The sequence below is a fragment of the Taeniopygia guttata genome, chromosome 18 (assembly GCF_048771995.1).
Source record: "Taeniopygia guttata chromosome 18, bTaeGut7.mat, whole genome shotgun sequence".
Lineage (NCBI taxonomy): Eukaryota > Metazoa > Chordata > Aves > Passeriformes > Estrildidae > Taeniopygia > Taeniopygia guttata.
The window spans coordinates 6,068,249-6,093,975 of record NC_133043.1 but is presented as its reverse complement, the minus strand read 5'-3'; the positions used below and the strand labels follow the sequence as shown (position 1 = coordinate 6,093,975).

Below are 25,727 nucleotides of genomic sequence, written 5' to 3'. Positions count from 1 at the left end.
ACCAGAAGTGCAGGTCCTGCTCATACAAAGTGTGCAGCAAGGGCCCAAAGAGTTCAGAGGAGCACAAAAAATCCCAGAGATGCTCAGCTGTGATGGATCCTAAATGATCATTTCTACAATGGATGGAGTAGTGTCCCTTCCCAGCTCCAGCTGTCATCTGCTGCTCAAATGTTATTTTCATATTTAATTCTTAATATTTATAATTTTAAAGCAGTGGTTTTACTGCACTTGCAAACCGGCTGAAAGATTAGGAAGGATATCCAAAAGGGACATATGAAGGTCAGCTAGAGACTGACAGTTCTGGTGGGATGCCCAAAGATGTTTAGGACTTGCTTTAAATAAACAGCAAGTTTGACAGAGCTGCTAAAGCTTGACAAAATACCAACCATGTCAGTATCCCACTCTGAGTCTGGCAAAAACAAGTTTATCAGCAGCAGGAGAACCTATCCAGCTTTGCTTTAATTTACCAGGCCCTTAGACATGTTGAATGTATTCCCAAACCATCTAATTTACTTACCCAAACATAAAGTGTGATCAGTATTTAGATACTATATCCAGACAAAGTTGTACTTTACATTTCAAATCAACATATAAATGTTGACTGTTCAGCTCAGCTTAATGCAAAATAAAATATTGTGGGCTAATAATCAGTTCTTAGGAAAATGAGCAGGCACATTATGTTGAGAATGACAATAAACAGAACAGTTAGGTTATGGACAGAGCAGAAGGGTTGAATCTAGAAAGGCAGTGGAAAGTTTCACTGAAATTATAGAGTCCTCATTCTTAGCTATTCTTTTTTCCACAGTCTTTTAAATGTGGATTCTTCTCACTCATCCTACATGTGAATGGATATAATTTTGTGCTATACGTGAAATAGAATTACTTAAGAGAAAGGGAGTGGGGGTATCTCTTCATGCCACTTCCTCACCATGTTGGTTTGACTGCTTGTCACTACTTGGAATGAAATTTGAGTTTCCCATACTTTAATCTTAACCAAATAACCAATATTTTTCAATTAATAAAAATTATATATAAAATTTATATATATATATATATATATATGTGTGTGTGTGTGTGTGTGTGTGTGGGTGTGTGTGTGCTAAATGCTTCAGGTATATTTACTCCTATTATTTTATTTTTTTTCCTAAGAAGATGAAAGTCACTTGAAAGAGTGCAATCTTAGTCCATCAAAGAAATGCATACTTCTCATTGCAAGAGGAAAAATAAATCCATATCATTATTACATTCTTCATGAATTTTAAAAAATGCCAATGTAAAAATGGTTTGCTGTTTGATATACTTCTACATGTAAAGATGAACTGTGTACATGTACTTCAAAAGTAATGAATACTAGAATAAATAAAACATCATAGTCACTGTTCATATGCAAGGGTCTCTACTATCTTTATTACCTAGACATAAATGATAACTACTGAAGAAAGCAACACAGAGGTTTACATTTTATGCATGCCTCAGGTCACTTTTTAGTCTTGGGAACCTCATTCCTCTTCTTCTATCTTCTTGTGAATCTCCCGGCTCTTGGCTCGGAGCTTGTTGACCTGTGACTCTGCAATGTCAGCCCGCTCCTCGGCTTCCTCCAGCTCGTGCTGGATCTTGCGGAACTTGGAGAGGTTGACATTGGACAGCTCCTCCTGTGTGGGGAAAGGGAGTTGTGAAAACAAAAGGCAGTGTGTTGGACATTTATTACCAGAAAACTGGGCAAACAAAAATTCTAATGCCACAGCTGGGCTAGCAGAGCAGATTCAAAGCCAGGATGAGAAGCTACTCAGAGTGTTAAGTGTGTCAGAAGAGAAAAGAATATTGGAATGTCAAAAAGACATTATACACAACATGGGCTAGGCAGAGTTCACGTCATGGTCCTGAATACACAGACTGACAGATACTTCTGGAATCAAGGGCAAGACATAAGCAAAGAAATAGAGTGGGAAATAAAGCTTAAAGCAAAAAAATTGGGTTGGGGAAGTATATTTCTTCCAAAACGAAGCAAGTCTTCTTCCCACATTCTTCATTGCATCAAAATATCATCATGTTGCATCAAAACAGTCAAGATTTCAAAAAGCTGTACAGTGGAAAATATTAATAGAGAATTCCACCTCCACCAGAAGAAAGTCTGTTTGGATAAACTGGTACTTACAGCCTCCTCAGCTTGTCTCTTGTAGGATTTCACTTTCATTTGCAGCTTGTCCACCAGATCCTGCAGCCTGAGGACATTCTTCCTGTCTTCCTCAGACTAGAATGTTTGACAAACAGGAAAGAGAGTCACTTCTTGGTTCTGCATCACGTGAGGTTAACAATTCCCCTTGGGGACGGTGTGTGCAAGATGTGACTCACTGTGAGAAAGCCCTGTGAGAGCAGAGGGCTCCTGCCTTACCTGGTAGGTGAGTTCCTTCACCCTCCGCTCGTACTTGCGCACGCCCTTCACGGCTTCAGCGCTGCGCTTCTGCTCAGCATCAACCTCCCCTTCCAGCTCCCGCACCTGCAAGGACAAGCCCATCCCTGCAGCTTCCCTGGCAATGTCTCTCCAAGGACATGCTCATTCAGGCACAGCCTCAGCCCTACACACCCTGGCCTCCAGCTTCTGGATCTGCTTCTTCCCTCCCTTCAGTGCCAACTGCTCGGCCTCTTCCAGACGGTGCTGCAGGTCCTTCACCGTCTGGTCCAGGTTCTTCTTCATCCTCTCCAGGTGGGCACTGGTGTCCTGCTCCTTCTTCAGCTCTTCTGCCATCATGGCCGCCTGATCAGAGCAAAGGGTCAAAGCCATTTTGGGGCTGGAGATATTTTGGGGAGAGTACATTCATCCTCAGCAATGCCAGGAGTGTCCAACTCACATCAGTGATGGCCTTCTTGGCCTTCTCCTCAGCATTGCGGGCTTCCTGGATGGTATCCTCCATTTCACCCTGGATCTGGGCAATGTCTGTTTCCAGCTTCTTCTTGGTGTTGATAAGGCTGGTGTTCTGTTGAAGAGCATGAACATGATTTTTTTTTTTGTTAGCTTGCAGTATCATATCAAGTACGACATAAGTGTTTTTTTTTTAAATATAGATTGTGCCATCACATCACATTGGCTTCTAGGAAAACTACTGTTGTAGCTATTAATTTCTCAGGTATGATGTGCTTTGGTATTTCACGAGCATCCTCTAAGAAGTCTTTTCTCAGACAACAAAGAAGGAATTTAGACTGAAAAATGAAAAAAAATGGTTTCCTTGCCATTTTCACTCTAGTGACCCTAAAACTTTGAGATGGTTCTATAGAATACTTATAGTGACATTGCTAAATTACCTTAATGACAGAGTTAGTGTGGTCCTATTTTGTTCATGGTCAGCCTACATTTGTCTGTAAAGTCTCAAATGGAAATGTGAAAAGTGTTGAACTCAAGTAAAATAGTAAGAACCTAACAAACTTCTCTGCATTTATTATGGTATCCATACTGTAGTCTACTGGAATTCATATTCTATCTACATCTGAAACAAAAGTCGTAATATTATCTATCATCTGTTACTTCTTATTTACTGTGAAAGCCCCTGCATTTAACAAAACGCTATTACAGCTCTGCCAGGCTTAAGTTCTTTTAGACATATGGAGCAATAGCATAAATACTAAATAAGTTTATTAACTGACCTGGCTATGGAGGAGCTGCACACGCTCACTGGCATCCAGAAGCTCCTGCTCAGCCAATTTCCTTGACCTCTCCGTCTGCTCCAGGGCTGCCCGGAGCTCCTCAACTTCAGCCTGCAGCAGGTTTGCCCTGCGCTCCACCATGGCCACCTGCTCCTTCAGGTCATCCTGTGCCCTGACAGCATCATCCAAATGCAGCTGAGTGTCCTGGAATGAGAGACACAATAGATTGGGAGGTGTGTATTTTCTATGTTTGTATTTCCTATTTTCTCATCAACTTAGAACTCAATGAGTTGTAACAGAGAAAAAAAAATTTAGCTGTGTCAGAAAACAGAACATTGTGCCATACCTTGAGCACTGCCTGAGTATTCCTCAGGTTCTTCTGTGCCTCTGCAGCCTGGCGGTTGGCATGGCTCAGTTGAATCTCCATTTCATTCAGGTCTCCCTCCATCTTCTTCTTCAGCCTCAGGGCTTCGTTCCTGCTCCTGATCTCTGCATCCAGGGTGCTCTGCATGGAGTCCACAATTCTGAGATGGTTCCTCTTCATCTGATCAATCTCTTCATCTTTCTCTGCTATCTTCCTGTCAATCTCAGACTTCACTTGGTTGAGCTCAAGCTGCAGGCGCAGGATCTTCCCCTCCTCATGTTCCAGGGAGGCCTGCACAATTAAACACAAAGAGTGTCTTACTTTCTAAGTAATCTTTTATGCAGGTCCACATTAAAGGTGAGTTTGTTTTCCTCTTCTCTCTCCAAAGGACTGCACCCATACTCTTGGTGAGGACATAGCTTATTAGCATTGTCTGTACCTCAGCTTCTTCCAGGGAGGCTTGCAGTTCAGATTTCTCCTGCTCAACCTGCTTCTTGACTTTCTCCAGCTCATGAATCGCCTTTCCTCCCTCCGCAATCTGCTCCGTGAGGTCGGAAATCTCCTCTGTGGGAACAAAGATCAATGGCATGGTCAGGCACTGAGCAGAATGGGAAGGGCCCTGTCCCACCAAGGTGACAGGCATCTCTGCAGACCTGCATGACACAGACCCATGGACAATGGAGGTGATAGCTGATAGTGAGAAAGGCCAGGGAGGAGCAGAGGGACTTACGCTGCAAGTTCTTGTTCTCCCGCTTCATTGTTTCCAGGTGGTCCAAGGACTCCTCATAGGCATTCTTCATCTTGAACAGCTCCGTGCTGAGAGAGCGCGACTCCTTCTGCGAGGCCTCCAGCTCAGCCTGCGTTTCCTCATACTTCTGCTTCCATTCTGCCAGGATCTGAAGAGAAACGGGGTGTGAGTAGGGCTGTAACCACCACGGGGCCATGCTCTGGCCAGGAGTGCTGGTGCTGGAGGCCAAAAGACCTTGTCAAAGTTCTTCTGCTTCTTATCCAGAGCAGCACAGGCAGCATTGGATCTCTCCACATCAATCATGAGGTCCTCCACTTCATTCTGCAGCCTCTGCTTTGTCTTTTCTAGGGAGGCACATTTGGCATTGACAGCCTCAACATGTTCCTCTGCATCCTGCAGGCGCTGGGCCAGTTTCTTTCTGGAAAGTGGTAAGCATAAGTAAGACTGTGACATGAAGAATAATGTTTTTCACAAGAGTAAACTTAGCCTCTTGGTACTCTGTGACACTCATTCAAAAAGTTGTAAGCGACTCTATTTCCATATCTGAATTCTGGAGAAATCCTGCAGCAGTTCTGGCCTTTCTCTGCTATTCTAGACCTTCCTGCTTTTCCCCAGTGCATACTTGTTTTCTGTCATATTTTGTCGCATTGTGACTCCACCCAAAGGAGAACACTGATTTCCTCCTCACAGTGTCAGTGTGGGCTACTCAAATTTCCTTTCTTGTCTCTGACAGTGTTCTCCACATTCCCCACGTACTTGGCCTCCTCGAGCTCCTCCGTGCGCTGAATCGCGTCCGTCTCGTATTTGGTTCTCCACTGGGCCACTTCGCTGTTGGCCTTGGACAGGGCTCGCTGCAGCTCCCCCTTGGCCTCCTGCTCCTCCTCATATTGTTCCCGGAGCAAGTCACAGTCATGGCGAGCGGACTGAAGGCCATGGGCCAGGGCGTTCTTGGCCTTATTAAAAAAAAAAAAAAGAGCAGGAAATGAACACAAATAGATTGGGAAATCTTATTAATTAGAAGATCTTAGAAAGATTTGTAATGGGAAAGATCTGTGAATTTGCAAAAGACTTAATTGATAGACTTCTGGGAAAGAGAAGCAATGCTATTATGGGAAAACATGCACTCCATTATCAAAGTGGCTATTTTTGTCCCTTTCATCTTGTTGGTTAACTGATTTCATATATTTAAGTAAAGACCTTCTCACCTTTATCTCTTCCTCTAAATGCCTCTTGAGTTCCTCAATCTGTTGGGTGAAAGCTTGTTTGCCCCTTGACAGCTGAGAAACCAAAGCATCCTTCTCTTCTACCTGACGTGAATATTCACCTGAAAAAAATTGCAGATATACAACAGTTTTAATGCCATTGATCATGATACTGCAAACATTTGAAGATGTAAAATCGGATGGCTCACAATCCATGCTGAAAATTATGATCCCATTTCAAGTATTTTGCAAGAGATGTGACACAAAGTGTGTTGAAAAGAGCACGTGCACAGAAGAGTAATTTTTCAATAACTCTGAGACTCTATTGATCTGCACATGTTGGTGTGGGCGTCTCACCTGACTCTGTCTGCAGACGAGCTCTTTGAGCATTCAGGTCATTGATCATGCGCTGATGCTCTTCTTCCTTGCTCTTAATCTCACTCAGCTGATCTTCCAGTGTGCGGCACATCTTCTCCAGGTTGGCCTGTGTTTCATCATATGGGAAGTGATGAGTTAACCATCTGCACGCTAAATAAGACCAGGTGCAAGAACTGTGTTGTATTCCACTGGGTCACTGAACCGATAAAATAATTGTGTACCTTGGCTTTGGAGACAGACTCCATGTTGCTGGCCAAGTCATCAATCTCCATCTTCAGCTCACTCTTCTCCTTCTCCAGCTTCTGCTTCACGCGTTGCAGGTTGTCAATCTGCTCGCCCAGCTCAGCTGTGCTGTCCGCGTGCTTCTTGCGCAGGGCGGCAGCCGTGGCTTCGTGCTGCAGCGTGGCCTCTTCCAGGTCACGGCGCATCTTCTGGAATTCTGCCTCACGCTTCTTGTTCATATCAATCTGAGCTGCTGTGGCCCCTCCTGCTTCTTCCAGGCGCTCGCTGATCTCCTCCAGCTCCCTGGACAGGTCAGCGCGATGCTTCTCTGCTTTAGCGCGAGAGGTTCGCTCTGCCTCAATTTCCTCCTCCAGCTCCTCAATACGGGCCTGCAGAACACCAGGGACCCTTCACACCCGTGCCCTCCTCCTGCCTGAGCTGAGCCTGAGCAAGGCAGGGGAAGGAACACAGACTTGCCTGCAGCTCCTTGATCTTCTTCTGAAGTTGCATGCCCAGGGCTTGTTCATCCTCAGTTTTACTTTGGATCTGGCTGATTTCAAAGTCTTTCCTTTGGACCAAGTGAACCGTGTTAGAGCTCAAAGCAAAGAGACAAGCGCTGCAGCCCAGCACTCAGTGCCCCAGAGCCACACTTACTTCTTCAGTTTCTCATCCAGCTGCTGCTTATCATTCTCCAAATCCATGATGCTGTCCTGGGCCAGCTTCAGGTCTCCTTCCAGTTTCCTCTTAGCTCTCTCCAGGTCCATGCGCAGTTTCTTCTCTTGCTCCAGGGACCCTTCCAGCTAAATACAACAAGACCATCAGGGCTCTGCCAGCCAGGTCAGGCTCCATACCTGTCCTGTTCCTTCTCTATGTCTGTGTGCTTACATCATCCACTTGCTGTTCAAGCTTGGTCTTGGCTTTGGTCAGAGTATTGACTTTGTCTTCCTCTGCCTGCAGGTCGTCCAGGGTCTGCTGATGGGCCTCTTGGAGGGCTTTCTTCTCTTTTGTCAGCTTGGCAATGGTCTCGTCCAAGGCTGCCATCTCCTCAGTCAGGTTTTTCACCTTTGAGGAGAAGGGAGCAAATGTAAATAAAGGAAGTAGCTATAGAAGTCTTGTCATAGCACACAGCCCATTTTCTGGAGTGCAATTGACTGGTTCTACCTCATACCTTGTTTTCAGTGGCATGTTTTTCTTTCTCCACCTTGGCCAGTGTTAGCTCAAGGTCATCAATATCTTTCTTCAGCTCTGAACATTCATCCTCCAGCTTCCTCTTCTTGGCTGTCAGCTCAGCATTAATTTCCTCTTCATCCTCAGCCCTTTCAGTCACCTCCTTAATTTTGGCTTCCAGCTGGATTTTGGTTTTTATGAGTTGGTCACACCTTTCCTCAGCATCAGCCAATGCATCAGCTTCCTATTAGAGAAACAAGGATTTTTTTGCTAAACACAACTGTTTTTAAAAGCTGAATAGAGAAATCTTTTCTTGGCAAGACTGTCTTTGAAGCAATTTTCTTTGAGCAAGATAAATTGATATATAATCTTGTTGCAATCAGAGGTTTCAATTTGAACCTGAGTTTATTTTGAATGTGTGCAACGAACATCTCAAGACACAAGGTAATACTTAAATATTGACCAATCCCTTGATCTCCCAAGGGACTTAGGAGGTACATATAGGGTTGTGCCAGAATGCAGAGGGTTTTTTAATCCTCCTGGAAAAGTGGTTGCAGAGAGACAGGTGACATAACATGAATCATATAAAATGGCATGGAGGCCTTTTATTTGTGCAACTGACTGAAAACAGAGAAAATTGTCAAATAAATTGCTCCACAGACTCTGCTACTGTAAATTCTATATTTCCAGTGACTACATTGGATGTTATATTGTGAGCCTGGAGAAACAGACGTATGCGCATACATGCTTCAAAAGCCATTCCCAAGCTAGAACCTCATATTATAATGGTGACACATAATGGTCTGAATTCTACTTTCCATTATTCATATTAAAATATTTTCTCAGACAATTTATTGTGTCATATGAGACTTATGTGCTGTGAGGGTGCCTGGAAGAAATACACTAACAATACTTACAGACTGCACTTGGAGCTGCAGGTCATTTTTCTCCTGCATTAGAGATGCCATTTTCTCCTCAAGCTCCTTCCGCTTTGCCTCAGACTTTGCAAGCTCCTCCTTGGTTTTCTCAAACTCCCCCTTCATGTTGGCCATCTCCTTCTCAGACTCTGCACTCTTCAGCAGGGGCTTGATCTTGAAGAACAGCTTCATCCATGGCCAGTGTTTGACATTCATGAATGAGCGAACATTGTACTGGATGCAGAAGATGGATTCCCTGAGGCATAATTAAAAAGTACAATGAATATTCTCGGTCTGATGATTGTCAGCACTTTCCCATGAGCAAAATGACTCTGTAACTGAAGAAGAGGAAGGTGTACCTCCGCTCCACCATTCTCTGGTACTCCACCCTCATCAGGAAGCCTCTGCACCTGGCCTGGGTGCGGGTGATGAGCTGTGCCAGCTTCTCATCCCTCATCTCCTCCAGGAGTCCCAGCAGCCCAGCTTTGAAGAACACCTTGAGAGAGGAAATGTTGCAGCACATCACTGTCAGGTAGAGAGAGCAAAGCCCAGGCAGGCAGTGAATGCGGGGTTTGTACCTTGGTGTGTCCAAATTTGTACTGGGTGTGGTCCACATCGATTGATCCAAGAAGCTTCTCAGAAGCCTTCTTGCTATCGATGAACTGTCCCTCAGGGATGGCACTGGCATTAAGCACCTTGTATCTGTGGAATTGGAGGAAATGGAAATGAAGACAATGTCCAGTCATAAGAATGTTCTGTTTACTGAAAGCAAGAACAGTGTTTGCAGCAGAATCGGGCAGAGGAAGTTGGAATTTTATCCCTTGTTTTGAGATACTCGTCTGAGGAAGTCTTAACATAGTAACAAATTTAAAGAAAATTTTCCAGTCTTTAGGGGACCATCCACAATGAAGAAGACATTGATTTCCAGTGAGTTCAATTCATATCCTTTTACTGAAAATATGCTTTAGAAAATTACTTGAGAAGAACATTGCCACTTTCCTATACCCTTAATACTGGAGAAAAGCTCTTCCCCTGAAACTCGCAGCTGGCCAAGGAACGCATAGTTTGTCATTTTTGCCTGAGAACCTGCTGCCACCAATCCCAAACTGCATTTATTAATCTTGTAATCACTGGCTTCTGCAGCTCTACTGAGCTTCCACACTCACATGCCCCAGTAGTCAACGAGGACACCTGACACTCTATTTCTCAACAATTTTTCTTCTGCTAGCCATATATGTTGCCTCTTGTTATGCACCTCAACATTCCCTTTTCTTCTAGTTATAGCCAGAAAGAGATAGTGTTAAAAAATATCCCCAAGTGATAAAATAGTTAAGACATAAAACTTTGGCAGGAAAGACAGAATGGAAATCAGAAAGGAAACTGACCTCTGTTTGAAGTCAGCATAGAGGATTCTGCTGGGGAACCCTTTCCTGCAAATCCTGATCCCTTCCAGCACGCCGTTACAGCGCAGCTGGTGCAGCACCAGCTCGTGCTCCATGGCACCTAAGCAATTAGACAATTATTTGATAATTCATGATGAAACATAGAGAATAATGGCTACATCACACTGTTTTTTATCTTTTCTTGGGATTCTTACCAGGTGTTTTAGACTCATTGGGGATGATACAACGCACAAAATGTGGGTGAGTGCTGCGCAGGTTGGTCATCAGCTTGTTGAGATTCTCCTGTGGGTTCATGAAGAAAGGTTTTTAATTAACAAATAGTACCTCCTCAGTTACACTTTCAGATGTGAGAAAAGTCTTGTAAAATATTAACAGTTTGGAATTCCCAACTATAGCCATTTTTATTGTGAGTTTTCTTCTGTATTTCACTCTTGAGCAGGAGAGAAAGCCACAAAATTTTGCGAAGTGTTTTTACGAGACTGGTGTATATATCTATATCTTCCTCAGCTGGCCTCAGCTATCTTGCTCTCAGCTCATTTATGGATAACCAAAGAATTATTCTTGATACATAAAAACGCTAACAGCTGCAGTTAAATGGCCTTATTGCAGCTAGAGTGAGGATTTATGATCTTCAACTGAAAACAAACAAACAAAAAAATAACAGGAAAGAAGTAGAGTGAATGACTTCTGTACTCACCCTGAAAAGAGCTGAGACAGTCTGGAAAGAAGAACCCTTCTTCTTGCCTCCCTTCTTACCACCTCCACCACCACCGCTAGCCTCTGAAGAACAGCAAGAAAAACAAAAAAGGAAAAAAAAGATGGTTTTACACTTGTAAAGATCAAGTTTCTTTTCATAGAGAGCAGTCATGTTAAGAATGGAACATGGAAAAGAACAATAGCTGATGTTGATGGCTCTGGTAGAGCCAGAATAAACACGTTAACTAAACATGGAAATTTGAATTTCAGAGAACTGACCTGCCTCTCCTCCTGCAGAGGCAAAGAGTAAAGCCAGGGTCTTCAGGGATGACTTCTGATACAGCCCCACAACAGTTTCATTCAGAGGGTCCTTGTTCTTGTCCAGCCACCCAGTGATGTTGTAGTCCACTGTGCCAGCATAGTGCACCAGGGAGAAGTGAGCCTCGGCCTTGCCTTTACCAGGTTTGGGCTTCTGGAAGTTGTTGGACTTGCCCAGGTGCTGGTCATAGAGCTTGTTCTTGAAAGAGGTGTCAGTTGCCTTGGGGAACATGCACTCCTCTTCCAGGATGGAGAAGATGCCCATGGGCTGGGAGAAATCACAAGGAAGGAGGGAGGAAAAGGTGAAAAGGCAGAAAGACTCAGAGATTAAATAATTTCCTAAGTGGGACAATATTACTGCCCTCAGGGATTGTTCTGCTCAGCAAATTGTAAAATAACACAAATTGATGTATCTGCAGCATCATATTTACCATTTCAGGCTGCATTTAGAAATATATACAGAATGAATGCATTTCTGAAAATATCTGACATTGTGAAATACAGAAATACCTTCTCAATGAGCTCAATGCAGGCAGCCAGGTCCATGCCAAAATCAATGAATTCCCATTCAATTCCCTCCTTCTTGTACTCCTCCTGCTCCAGCACGAACATGTGGTGGTTGAAGAACTGTTGTAGTTTCTCATTGGTAAAGTTGATGCACAACTGCTCCAGGCTGTTGAACTGCACAATTACAAACCAAGATTATTATGAATGTAAATTAATTAAGTTAGGAATAAAGAACAGTGCTGCCTATTTGTACAAAACACCAAAGGATCTGTAAGTACTCCATCTTAATTGATCCAGAAGTTTGGAATTTCTGCCAGTGTTTGTCTGGCAGACAACCTGAACTTTATCCATATATTTATTATTCTAGGAGCTTAGTTAATTTTCATAACTCAGTCTTTGTCAGCTTTGATATCTTCTGGGCTGCGCTTATTCAGTTACAGGAGAGTCCACAGAAAAATCGTATATCCAACATTCACAAATGTTGATTTCAAATCATGTGCCAAGCCCACAAAAAAATGTGCACTTAGGGATTTCATTGGCATATGTGCAAAACAAAAACCTATTTCCAATAAAACCCTGTCTGAACCAGAATGCTCTAGATACACTATAAAATATCAAACCATTTATTAAAAAACAAAAAACAAAAAAAAACCAAACAAAACCAAACAAACAACAAAAAAAAAAAACCAAAAAACCCAAACAAACAAAAAACACCAACCAACCAGTAGCATTCCTCCAGAAATATTTTGTCACATAGCAATGTGATTTTAACAAGCATGCTAATAAACCCCTGTTCCTTACATCAAAGATCTCAAAGCCAGCAATGTCCAGGACACCAATGAAGTACTGCCTGGGCTGCTTCGTGTCCAGCTGTTGGTTGATGCGAACAACCATCCACAGGAACATCTTCTCAAACACTGCCTTTGCCAGGGCACCCACTGAATTGTACACCTGAAATGTAAAACAGAATGTGTGTTGATATCATGGAGGACAAAAGAGAAAGTCCAGAGAACCTATACTCAGAACAGGGGGTTGTTGTTACCTGCTGCACAGTTTGACCTTTGGTCACGTATTCATTCCCCACCTTGACGCGGGGGTAGCAGAGGGCCTTGAGCAGGTCTGCTGAGTTCAGACCCATCAGATAGGCAGCCTTGTCAGCAACTAAACATCAAAACAATCAGTTGTTAAGGTACCAGTAGACATCACAGTTCCTTTAAAAAAATATATTAGAGGGCAATTCCAGTAAAAATCAAAATATTAGTAAAAATAAAAAACCATTAGTGTTAATGGCAGCACTATACTGGAGACAGTGGAGCTTACAATTTGCATTATACAAAATAATCTGATTAATGTTCCTCCAGAGAAGCCCTCTGGCTAGACCCACTGCTATTCTACAATATTGACACTGGGGAAAGGCACAGGCTGAGTCAATCCTTCAGACCCTCGCGTGCTGACTTCAGCTCAGTGAGTGTTCACTGTCTCCCGTGCTCTGGGATGGGTTGTGCTGGTACCTTCGGTGCCATCAGGCTCTGCCTGCTCCTCTCGTTGTTTCTGCTTGAACTTCAGGTTCCCATAGTGCATGACAGCCCCTGTCAGCTTGTAGATGGCTGTTTTCTCATCAGCACTGAAGCCCAGGATGTCAATGGCACTCTGACAAAAGAGTTGTTATGGTGAGTACCCCAAATGTTAAAGGTTAGAGAAATTAAACTTCACGTGAGAGAACTTCTGCGACTTACATCGGTGGCCATCAGCTCCTCCTGGTCGTTAATGCTGGGAACTGTGATCTCACCCTGACTCACATACAGATAGTCATAGGGGTTGGTGGTGATCAGTAACATCTCTGAAAAGAAGGGCAAACCCAAGCCAGGTCAAATGCAATTGGCACAGAAAGGAATTCAAAGTTGTTCCATGACCTTTTCATGGAGGAGTTGGTCATCTTTCCTACCAATTAGCTCTGGCTTCTTGTTGGACATGATCTGATAAAAGATGTGGTAGCTCCTTTCCGCCTTGAGCTGGAAAGTGACTCTGGACTTCTCCAGCAGATCTGGTGAGGAAGGTGGGACACAGTCAAGTACAAGAAGTGGGGACGGCTGGAGGAAAGGGAGATCGGGCCAGAAGGGTCTTACATGTTTCAATGTCAGCAGAAGCCAGTTTGCCTGTGGCACCAAAATGGATTCTGATGAATTTACCCTGAAAGCAGCAGGAAAGTCAATTGAGATTTATTTTGCCACTCTGGACAGCAAGAATATTCAAATTGGTGTTGACAGTAGTGGCAAGTAACAACTCACAAAGCGTGAGGAGTTGTCATTCCTCACGGTCTTGGCATTTCCAAAGGCCTCCAGCAGTGGGTTGGCACTGATGATTTGATCCTCAAGTGTCCCCTGAAAGAGATGTCTTCTTGTCATGATCTAGCTCATCAAGAAATTGGATAGTTGCAGGTTTCTAGCCCTGGGACCTCACCTGCATTTTGCCTGAGGTCTGCTCCTCCTTCTTCTTGTCCCCACTGGCTGCAATTGTTGCAAAGTACTGGATGACACGCTTGGTGTTCACAGTCTTCCCGGCCCCGGATTCTCCGCTGCCAAAGCCAAGAGAGAAGCAGAGGGTGCGTGGTCAGGCAGGAGGGGCCTGGCACCGGGCAGCCCCGCAGGGACCCGCACAGGGGGTGTACGTACGTGATCAGGATGGACTGGTTCTCCCGATCTGTGAACAAGGCAGAAACACATAGACTTTGTAAATGAAGAACACAAAAATACTGAAAATTAATGTAAGTTTAGACAAGAATAAACCCCTGTATTTTCATTTTTTTCTTTTAAGTCTTTTTCTTCCATTTAAATTCTTTGCAAATCAATTTGAACTTGTACTCTTTACTTGAAGCATATTCACCAATGTCCCTCCAAATATCATAGGGAAGGGCCAGGATATTTTTAATGATCCCTTCCAGCACAAAACATTCTGTTATTCTATAATTCATTGCCATGGACATTTAAAACCCTTGAAGAGCCATAGGCTGCTTCTCTGTTCCAGTCTATGATCTTTTCCTTATCCTGCATATTGTAAATAATTTCAATTTTCTTCTACACAGACGGCTTTTAGAGCAACAGAGAAATGGAGAGTAAAGACCCATGACCAAGGAATTCTGATCATGGGTAACAGCTTGGAATTCCACAGCACAGAGAAAAAAAGGAATGAAAAAAGCAGAAACAAAACTAGCCACACTACATAATCCTATTTCATTTTTCATTGCAGGTTTTATCAAGACAAAGCAGAACTGTTGTGCTCTGATGCTTATGATGAGAGCCACTCACCAGTCAGCATGAACTGATAGGCGTTGTCAGAGATGGAGAAGATGTGTGGAGGGGCCTCCTGGCGCTTCTTGCCTCGGTAGGCCAACACCACCTCGGGGTTGTACACCGGCAGCCACTTGTAGGGGTTGACAGTGACGCAGAAGAGACCCGAGTAGGTCTGTGAGGAAGGGACACAGCACTCAGGCTTGCCCTGAGCCTGGCCCAGCAGCTCCTGAGGCTGCCCAGAGGAAGCTGCTGCTGCCACTTACGTAGATCATCCAGGCTGCGTAACGCTCTTTGAGGTTGTACAGCACGGCGGGTTCGTGGAGGTGGGTCATCATGGCCATGTCCTCAATTTTGTCATACTTGGGAGGGTTCATGGAGAAGATTTGATCTTCCTTCACGGTCAGGGTCTGTCAGAGGAAGAAAGATATGCATGTTAGCTAAGAATCCAGAGTGGGGATCAAATGTTTTCCTTGAGCCTTGTTTTTGACTCACCTCTCCCCCTTCAGTCTTGACAGTGACTTTGCCTGATTCCCTGCTCTGGATTGTGCTCTTCACATAGGACTCCTTTGCATGTACCACAAAGACAGATGTCTTGGCATCAAAAGGTTTGTTCTGGGCCTCAATTCTCTCCTTCTCTGACTTTCGGAGGTAAGGAGCAGCCTCCCCAAAGATGGCCATCTCAGCGTCCGTAGACATGGCTGTGGTTTACTGCATGCAGCAAGGCACAGCGCTGAAATGGAAAGGCAGTTCTGAGTGAAGGTGGAAATTTCATTTTAGCAGCAACATTAGGCTGTGTAGTGTTCTGCTCTGCCTATTATTACAGTCTTCCTTTCTGTTTGACCTGCTTTTTACCCTAGATGTCTTTTAATTTAAAGAAGATAGATGTCTTTGAGGTCAAATTTTTTCCTTTTATTCCAGTTTATACTTTCAGTTCATTAGATCTCACCATGTTTTAGCAGGCTATGCAGAAAATTAGATTGATTGGCAGATTCAGTGGTAGTCAAAGATACCAAGCAGAAGCAGCAGAGATACCAAGCAGAAGCAGAAGAGATACCAAGAGAAGTCATCTTATCAAAGTTATGAAAGCACACTTATATTCTTTCTCTCTCTCTCATTTCACCACATGTAATTTGTGCCAACTATAGAGATGGAATACCATCAGGGAACAGATGTGGAATAAGCAGAAGCTGAGGTCTGATTTGTCTATGCAAATGTTTTTCTTCTGTGAAATCAGAGTTTTGTCTTCTCCAATTGTTCTGCCTTTTCCTGTTCAAGATCACCCTTTAATATTAACTTGTATAGAAAAATGAAAACTTCTCAGTAAAAAACATTTGGATGGATTTGACAAAATCTTAAGTATATATGTGCTCTTCATTCACCTTTTCTTTCCTGGGTTTCTTTTACAGTCAATCTCCTTTTAAGAGTTCTGTGTGTAAGTGGTCAATTATTTCTCAGCAGATACCAAACAAATTTGTCCAACACAGTTATGAAAGGAAATTTGCTCTTTTAGACAGCACGGAATTGCACTGCTTTAGTGTGCACAGATGTAAAGGGGTATGGGAAGTGGCCTTAGAAGTGCATAAAGAAGCAAACCCGGAGTCTGTTCCTATGGAGTAAGTAAATCAGTCTTACCTCTTGTGTCACCAGTTGACTCTAAGCCTGGAATCTGGTCAATACTGAAAAAGAAAAGTGACAACTTCTTTCTTATCTTTACACAGACTCCCAAGCATAAGTCACAGGGCAAAAATGTGCTGGGGGCTTCAATGGAGAGGGAACCTGTCTGTTGAGACAGTTCTTTGAGGAAAACAGTTCTACAGGCATCAGGAAAGCTGTGGGGTTCTGCCAGCACCCAACTGTCCCTACTCTTACCTTTAATCCTTCCACAGAGGCAGAACAGGCTTGTCCTACCAGCGCTTTTATAGGTTCTGGTTTGCACATTCAATTCCCTCCTCCTCTTTCTGAGGTCAAAAAATTTTTGGCAAAGCATTGTTTGGCAAACTTGACTGAGTGCATGAATCCCATTCGTGCTTGTGGATATATTTAGAAATATTCGAGGTCTTCCTAGCTATGTTAATAAATCTCCTATAAATATTATGACTAGGAATCTAGGAAGGAGGAAGTGCAGCCCAGAAAATAGAGCACGACACTGGATCTTGGAATTGTTGGCTTCTCTTCTCCGATTAATTGCTGTTTGACATATAAGATTTGTGTGCCTCAGGACTCAGCAGTAGTTAGAAGGTTTAATATTACAAGAGCTTTGAAGCAAACCTATTCTGAAAGACTCTGGAAAAATAATAGAAATAATCCAGTATAGCCTAATTCCAAGACTGGATGACCATGTCATGCTTGTGTTGCTGTACCTGTTTACAACTCCTTAGCTTTTTGGTAGGTACTTCCAAAAGATCAGATCATTCCCCTTGATTCATATATTTAATTACATCTTTTACCTTCTTCTGAAGTATTACTGAGTGACTGTGATTTGAAATTCAATTTTAAAGGTTTTATTTTGCCATTCTCCATATCTGGCTATGCTGGCTTGCTCTGATGTATGTCCAGCAGAAGTTGCAGTCAGGTCACAGTAGCAATTCCTAAGGATGCATTATGCATCTTTCATCTTTTATAGGCTTATTGGCAGTTTTAGCTCACCAGCCTCCTGCTGTTTTAGAAACCTTGGACAGTGATTGTGGTTACCAAATGCAAGAATGGTATTTAGAACCCAAGCTGTCCTCCTCCAGCCTTCCCAAGCACAAACACAAATGCCACTGAAATATAGAGAATTCCTGGGAGGCTTTGCATTTCCTTTGCAAAGAATTAGGAAGGATCTGCTGTTCAAAGTTCTTCCATGGAGCTGGGATGTGGTGTGTTTCTCTACCATATTCTGAAGACTCACATTTTCTCTCAAACATCAGGAAGACGAAGCAATGTAAGAAGGGTTAGAGGGATGACCAGTCTTTTCAACTCACTTCTTAAAAAAAACATTTGTGTGCTTATAACACTGCATGTATGACTGAAACATCTGTGGTCATATAGTCTTTTAAGAGATTGCCAATGTCTTTCTGTAAAATATATGTAGTGATAATTTCTGTTTGAAAAATAATATTGTGTGTTTGTAGAATTGAAGAAAACATCATCCTCCGGCATACAAAAGAGGGTAAAGGGAGGGAAAAAAAGGAGAGATTTTCCTTCTTCTAATGTATTACATAAGACATTAACAAAGAATAGACTTGACTGCTCTTTATGTGCCACATTGAATTAACTCCAAGATGAATTTGCAGGTTTTTGATAAACTTGTCTCTTACTGCTGACTCCTGAGTTGTGTGGGAACTGTAAGCTTTCCAGTTGAGAGCTGTATAGCCATAGGAAAACTCCCATCCAATATCTCCTTTTACAGTTATTACTATGTTTAGGTGTCTAGTTGCAGCTGCAAAATGATTCCTCATAATTCAATTTCTCTCCTGGGTTCTCTGCACATGTCAATTAAGGAAGATGACATGGATTCCAGTGCACTGGTTCAAAGGTCACACTTGCAGTATATCATCCTCTCTGTCACTTTGATATCTTGCATTTTGTTTCAACTCCTAGAGTAATGGGAATCATCTGGGAAGGCAACAACAGATTCAAGAAGAAATTTCAGATTACTTGTTTTTCTGTTTCTTCCTAACCTGACAATAACTTAAATATCAATGACAAAGGTAAATTGTGTCTGTATCAAGAGGTGGAATGTCTCAATCCTGACCAGGAGACCACTGTACATGGAGAAGTCAATGATGTGCATCACAGTTAACCTCAGCCTGCCCAGGCCCACACTGAGCTGTGCTGCCCATCCTGCACCACCTTAGGGCTGTGCTGTGCATTTCTCTGTGAATCATCTTTCCTTGTAATCTCTGTCATTAGCATTGCTGCTATTACTGTTCGTTTTCTTATCTCATTGCTATTTCCAGTAAATTGTCCTTATCTCAGTCTCTGATCTTTGCCTTTTGTGTCTCCAATTCCCCTCTCCTGTGTTCTCAGGGGAGGGAAGGCCTCTGGTTTTATAGGGAGTACTAATCTGGAGAATATAATTCACTACACTATTTTATTCAGCTGGCTCTTTTATTAAACCAGATTTTCTTGGACCTTTCTTATTGAGATCCACAAAAAAACCTGCATTGTCCATCTCCTCCTCCCTGCCCGCTCCCATCGGCCTGCAAATCTGCAGCTTGTTCACAGCTTCTCACTTCAAGCCATGATTTCATCTTGAGTTACTGTGAAAATCCTTCTTTGCGGGCTAATTGGAAAGAGCACATCTTTCTCAAAGACAAAAATAGCTATCTAACTAGGTATGCTAGGACAATTGGACAATTTGCTTAACTGCCTTCCCAATTCTTGTGCAAGCAGGAACAGGGAGCAGGATGAAATTATTTAGATTTGCCAATCTGAGTGCAGTAAAAAAGGAGCTGTGACCTTTCTCAGCTGCTTTATGATTTGTTGAAGATAAACCCAGATAAAATGAACGATGTGATCAGCATTTGTCATGGCATTCTTTGGAATAAGGAGCTTTGGAATTCTTGGCTTTCATTGAGTTTTTATTAGCTCTTTCTCATTCTTCCCTGCCGATGTAAGTTTCTAGAGGGATTTGTCTCTCATACAGATTCAGCAATATCATTATTTTGTAAAATTCGTGCCAGAACCTAATTCCTTTTTCTCTCCTGTGAGAAGCAGCCTACTCTCACCCACCTCCCACAACAAATCCATAGGTGAGCACTTCCTAGGAAATTATTACAGGGTCCTTTTACTTTACCCTACTACAGGGTCCTATTACTTTGGTCCTTTTAGATATTCCGCACGTGAAGGGTTTTTACCATTTAACACCAAATTTACTTGCAGATGTTTGATGTTGCACATGATTTTGATTCAGCACAACGGCACAGCAGTGTGATGGAGTCACAATGCAAACACAGCAGAGTGATTGCAATATCGAGTGGGGTCACAAATCACATCTGAGTGCTGTCACCCAGCTCCACACACCATCACTGAAGGGTCCCAAGTGCTGGGAAGGAAAGTCCCTCCCATGCTGCTGGCCATAATGGCCACAAGGGCATAACACAAATGGGTAAAAAGCCAGTCTGGGCATCCATCTCTGCACAAAAAGAGGCTTAAGTTGGAATTGGTGCATGAAAAAAGTGATCTAGAAACCACTGACTTAAGAAGTAGTAAAAAACAGCTTGTATGTGAAGGGTAGTTAATACCACACCTGTCAGTGAAAAAAAGATACATGAAAAAAACTTTTCCAGTAGCAGGAAAGAGTGCTTGGTCTAAAGAACTGTTAAAAAAAAGCACCGTAAAACTGCCAATAACGTAACATGGTCACAAATAATTCTGGGTAAGAATTTGGTTTCTGAAGACATGTTGTGTAGCCTTTGGGCCAGAAGATCAGAAGGTTGGAGCACATGATGTATGAGAAGCTAAAATAAATGTGTTTATGCAATCGAATGAAGAAGAGCCTAAAGGAAGATCTTACTATCTACAGGTGTCTGGTAGAGTGAGAGTGGACACAAGCTGCAATGTGGGAAATTCAGATTAGATATAAGGAAAATTGTTTTTACCATGACAGTGATCCAAGTCAGAAAGGTGCCATGTTTAGAGGTGCTCAGGATGTGGCTGGACAAATCCTGAGCAACCTGAAGTAATTTAGCTTGCTTTGAATAGGGGGTTGGATTAGGTGACCCTTGAACAGCCTTGAAATCTCAGCTATTCTGAATGATTTCGTGGCCCGAGCTGGAGAGCAGACTAAGCAGCACAGCAAGGCTTTTCTACTTAGGGAAGAAGAAGCAGCACACATATGGATCAGGCATTCCTGCCTGGCTTTGCAGATTGTGGTACAGATATGCAATAATAGCATGGCTCACTAAATTACCTTGTAATCTTGTCAAACAGCATGGACACTGAGATTATGGGCCAGGCATTGAAGAAGAAACCCAGAATCTGTTATAAACTTCGGCAGCTTTGCTGAAAGCCCTGCTGGTGTGTCCCACTGCCCTTAGCAGCCCACGAGTGGGCATTGCTCAGCTGTGAGCAGGTCCAGCCGTGCTGTGGTCATACTTTGGCACCTGAGCCCAGTGGGCTTCTGAGACTGTAGCTCAAGCCCCATGGGATGGATGCAAGGGGCTTTTCCCTGCCAGGTGTGTGCACAGCCCACAAGCAGTGGCTGTGTCTGGCACTGCCTGTGCAAACAGAGGCTGTCCTGGCTGCGGAGCAGCAGCACCCGGGCTCCAGGCTCTCCATGGCCTCTTGGCAAGGGGGACATCCCTGCCCTGCTGCTGCCTGTTGGCTTCTTGTGAGAGATGTGCCAGGACACAAAGGCCAGCCCAGAGCATTGTCCTGGCAGTGGTTTGATGGTGGCTGAGGCTGGGCAGTTTGGGAAGTATGAACAGGCAGATGTGCTGAGGCTTTCCCTAAATACTGCCCCATTCCTCAAGTGTTCCTGGCTCAGGCACATGCCAACCTTGATGTCTTTGTTGTATGTGGGATCAGGAGTCTGCACCTGGTTCTGCTCCCATGCATTTGTGTGGCAGATCTTTGAATTAATGAAAACCTTCAGCAGCCATTGGGTAGGTGGTGATGATCGGAGTAGATAACAATGGCTGGTTTGAAGCACCCTGTCCCTCTGTGTTTGGCCACCAGCTGACTTCACTTGATGCCCCTACTTCTGGTACAGGGAAGTTCAGCTATCGATCCCCTCCCTTTCATTGTCCTATCTAGATTTTACAGACCTTATCTTACATCTGCTGGCTCCCTCCTCTTCAGCTTGAGGGCACAAGGCTGACGGAGCATTTTCAAGAGCTGACATTTCAGATGCCTGTGTCGGATGACACTGAATGCTGTTTTCAGTGGGAGTGCAGGATGCCTGAAAATATCCCTCATTCTGGTTCATGTTAGTGTTGGAGAATTGAAAAAGTTGTCTGTCTGCAGTGTACATAAAGCCTATGAGGTTCTCAAAATGAACTCGCCATGCTGGGGAAACCCACTGGAGCTTGATTTGGTATGAAAATCTCTTGGCTTAGCAAATCCAATACAAACACATCTCTGATGACCCCAGTTGATGGGCCTATTTTTAAGACTATTGATATCAGTGCTCTCAGGGGTCAGGTTTCAGAAGAAAGAATCTAATTTTTCGCTGACATTGTAAATTTGAGGGGGAGGTTAGAGGTCTCTGAAGCATTTGACTCCACCAGCTGCAAAGGGAATATGATCTCAGCCAAATATAAGAGCTCAGGGATTTATACATTTGTTTTAGATGCTAGAATTTTATTTAAAGTGATAGTTCTCCTCACAACCATACCCACATATGCTTGTCCCACACCATTTATGGTATTCTAATGTTTCTGAGCTGTATTTGCCTTGCTGTTGCTGTGCAGAGTTTGAAGCCCTCCAGGGAGTGAATGTCTGTGTGACTGTGTAGGTGGATTAGTTTTTCCTCAGAGAACTATGGACACTGTTGACTGTGGCCATATTGTCTCCCTTTTATTTCTATTTTGTTGTCCCAGTTCTCACCTAAGTATTTGAAACAGCATTCATAGCTGTGTCTGAGAAGAAAAGAGATTCCTGTGTGTCACAGAGTAAATTTTTTCCTCTTATCAAGTGATAAAATGGCTCCAGAGAGCAATTTCTCCACTTTTCCTTTTGCATTGGGATTTAGAATTATTTCATCCTTTAGCAGTAGAAGTGTGGCTGTGGAACTGCAGAAAAAGGACCCTTGAATCCTGTTGGACTAACTCCTACCTGTGTAACACAACAGGAGGGAGGTATCCTATGTGGGATCAGATTTCCACAGGGAACCAAGATCATTGTGTGTTCGACTCATGAGAAGTGTTTGCAGCATCATCTCTGTTCTCTGAATCTTCCATATCAGAAGTCTCCAGAGGCACTAACTCAGAAAAAAAAACCAAACAAAAAATCCAGAGGAAAGTTGTAGACTGCATATCTGAATGTCATGGAAGATTTCACTTAGCAGCCTGTTTCATGCTCAAATGAGTTCTATCCTCCTTCTGTTCAGCCAGGAATGATACATCAGTGCCAGAGAAAACAGCATGTGCTCCCTGATCACAGAAGTATTCAGAAAAGGGAGTCCTGTCATTGGGAACTTGACAATGTACCGCAGAGACTGGACAATACTGGGCTGTGGTTGCCAGTGACTTGAATTTAGCTACAGGGAAGGTGCTGGTGCTGAGCTTCATGCAGTTTACTCCTGCCAAACCAGCAGTTCCCTCTTGTCCTCACCTGAGATGTCCATGCAGCAATCCTGCCAGTGGCAAAGGGCAGTTAACAGGCTCAGAAATCAATCCACTTATGCAATGTCTGCTTGGGCTGTTTGGGAACAAGGCTGTAGCATGACATCTATTAATCTGCATAACAAGGAAGATTGGCTTCCACATCATGCAAAGCATTCAGGGTGCTTCCAGCACAGGCAGTGTGTTAGCAGGGAGGTATGCACAGAGCAAGGAGTTCAGAGCAAGGACAGGCACAGGCTGAGTGCTGATACAAGCACAGCTTTGCTGTCTCAGAAAGGAAAAGGGAAATAAATGGTTTGGCTGTAAGAATCAGGCAGAAAATGCTGGAAATATGTTCCTTGAATTGCAATGCTCAACTTGCAGATGATGAGGGAAGCATTTTTGGGCTAAATAACTGTGAAGGAGAGTGTGTGTATGTCTGAGAGCTCGTGTCTCTGTGAAAATGAACAGGGGTTCTCATACACATCTGCATTTTCTATTGTATTAAACCAAATGCTCTGCCATCTTTTCTGCCAGGAAATGTCCCAAATAAATAAGCCTGCTTTGCCTGTGGCAAAAGGCTTTTACTGATAGTTCTCTGAGTGCATATTGGGCTGGACACTTTCATCACAACCCCACCATTCTGGCTGGTTTATCTCCCTTTTATTTTGATCTATTTGCTTCCCATCAAGCTTTCTCCCTGTCAGCACTGAGCAAATAACATGTGTGGCTAATACAGAAAAGAAATAGGGAGGCTGGTGCCTTCCCAGCCAGGTCAGCCAGAGGAACTTGCTAAATATGTTTGTCATTCACTTGTTGTCTCAGACACTGCCAGAATATTTTGAGCAGCAAAGGCCCCTGCAGCCCTGCTAGCTGAAGGGCATCAGCTGGCAGATTGTCTGTCAGGTGGGAAGTGCTCCTTTCCCTGTCTCCCAGTGCTGTTTTCTACCTTAACAGCAGTTTCCATGAAGGATTTGTTCCCCAGGTTTTCTTGTCAGATAACAAGGCTGAGTCTGGCACTGTGACAGAGACAAGACTGCCAGAGATCCAGGTCCAGGTCCAACCAAGTAGTGAGGCTGAGCAAGAATTCCCAGAAGGCACAGGCACATGGAGAACACGTTATGTACACAAATACACAGCTGGCCACATGTGCCAGATGAACACACTGAGCACTCCCACAAATGAGAGGGAACAGAGAGCTCACCTCATTCCCCTTGGGCAGTTCAGGATGAGGTCCCAGTAGAGTCATTGTAGATGTTCACAAGTACAAGAGGAACCTGCTGGTATCTGTCTGGGCATAGAAACTCCATGTGCCCAAGACCTGTCCCTGGATCCCAGTGTCCTCAGGCCACATGGTGTGTTCCTCATGACTTGTACAAAGGCAGCTCTGAGGCGTGTTGGATATCTGAACTTCTTCAGGTAACCTGCATTTGATTACCTACTGCCATTTTACAAAGCAAGGTTTATGGATATAATTGATGTAATTTTTAGAGTGTGCTTCAATGTTTTCTTTACCTGTTCTGTTACTGTTAACAACAATTACTGTCTTTCCAAGCTCCTGAGTTATTATATCTGGTTGGAACCTGCAGAAACCTGTAGTCTGTGATTTTTTTTCCAGAAGTGTTTGTATGTCTGGGCTTCAGCAGCTCCAGTTCTCTGATGACTATAATTCTTTTGCAGTTGTCACCAGATTTGTTCTGGGCTTACCTTTGTAGAGCAGAAGATAAGTGTGCTGCTGCTTAACTGTAGTGCATGATGGATCGGCTGCTGTCGCTCATGTGGATAAAACTCTTCCATTGTTCAGCAAGGGCTAAATGGCTGGGTAATAAAAAGTAGGAAATGAACTGGGGTTACATATTCCTTCCCTTGCGTAGGACTGGACTTCAGTGTATAGATTCCTGATGGGAGACTCATTCCTGCCCTTTATAGATGGTTTGTTCTTGATATGTATTGATATCTGACTTGTGCCTGATCCCAAAAATACCATGGCATTGCACATTTCCTCAGCTGAGGAAAATAACTCGTCCACTTTGACCCTGCTCCATTCCCACATCTGAGAGTCAGAAACCAGAGCCATTCCTATATGGGTATCCCAATGGATTTTCTTCCCCAAATTTTTTGAGATAAAGTATGCTTGCAGAAATTTCATAGTAAATTTGTGCTGTGGCTGCACTGTGCCAAGTTTTGGTCAGAAAGTCAGATGAGCACTGCATGCCTAATGCTGCTATTCAGCCCAGAGACTGTACTACTACCACTGATTTCTGTTACATTTAGTTTCATAGAGAGTCTTATTCACTATTATTGTTTTATTTATATGTTTTTTTTTTTTTAAATTTCTTTCTTAAGGTGACCTTAATGTTCTTACTCTAATCCACAGTTTGGGACTCTGTCTTCTTTATTTTTTTCATTTTTTTTCTCTCTGGCCTATTTATACCTCCATCATTTCTGAGGTTGTTCTACTGGGAACCCATTCCTGCCAATCATTCCTATGGGCTAATCAGGACAGAATACCTGATAATGTTAGTAACATTGATTTTAAGATATTTGAAGCCAGTCCACACCCAACATTTTGATATTTCTGATAACGTCTGTGAGGGTGTTTGGTAACAATAATGCTTAAGCAAACT

The 25,727-nt window shown here is 43.3% G+C and overlaps 1 protein-coding gene across 1 annotated transcript; it reads right to left on the bottom strand.

The window, feature by feature from the left end:
- Positions 1-1,379: 1,379 nt before the first annotated feature.
- LOC100219858 (myosin-1B) lies at positions 1,380-16,591 on the bottom strand. Its single transcript, XM_012578507.5, has 39 exons — positions 16,484-16,591; positions 15,344-15,581; positions 15,115-15,258; positions 14,867-15,023; positions 14,234-14,261; positions 14,022-14,136; positions 13,850-13,942; positions 13,688-13,751; positions 13,507-13,605; positions 13,298-13,401; positions 13,073-13,211; positions 12,604-12,722; positions 12,363-12,512; positions 11,565-11,735; positions 11,016-11,322; positions 10,738-10,820; positions 10,235-10,322; positions 10,023-10,140; positions 9,216-9,339; positions 8,997-9,133; positions 8,638-8,893; positions 7,722-7,964; positions 7,439-7,615; positions 7,208-7,353; positions 7,031-7,121; positions 6,553-6,942; positions 6,311-6,437; positions 5,957-6,075; positions 5,508-5,704; positions 4,986-5,169; positions 4,734-4,899; positions 4,443-4,567; positions 3,986-4,294; positions 3,640-3,843; positions 2,850-2,975; positions 2,585-2,755; positions 2,393-2,497; positions 2,156-2,251; positions 1,380-1,652 (listed from the first exon to the last, which is right to left on the bottom strand). Exons 2-39 carry the CDS (start codon positions 15,545-15,547, stop codon positions 1,500-1,502), a joined length of 5,829 nt encoding a protein of 1,942 aa, XP_012433961.1. The 5' UTR covers positions 15,548-15,581; positions 16,484-16,591; the 3' UTR covers positions 1,380-1,499.
- Positions 16,592-25,727: the final 9,136 nt, after the last annotated feature.

Excerpts from the sequence above, each read along its gene's own strand:
- LOC100219858 (XM_012578507.5), bottom strand. The coding sequence starts at position 15,547 with ATGTCTACGGACGCTGAGATGGCCATCTTTGGGGAGGCTGCTCCTTAC. Across the intron at positions 12,723-13,072 it reads AGAGCCTGATGGCACCGAAG|TTGCTGACAAGGCTGCCTAT; the intron begins GTACCAGCACAA and ends TTTGATGTTTAG. Across the intron at positions 7,122-7,207 it reads CTGGATGAGAAACTGAAGAA|GAAAGACTTTGAAATCAGCC; the intron begins GTAAGTGTGGCT and ends CTTGGTCCAAAG.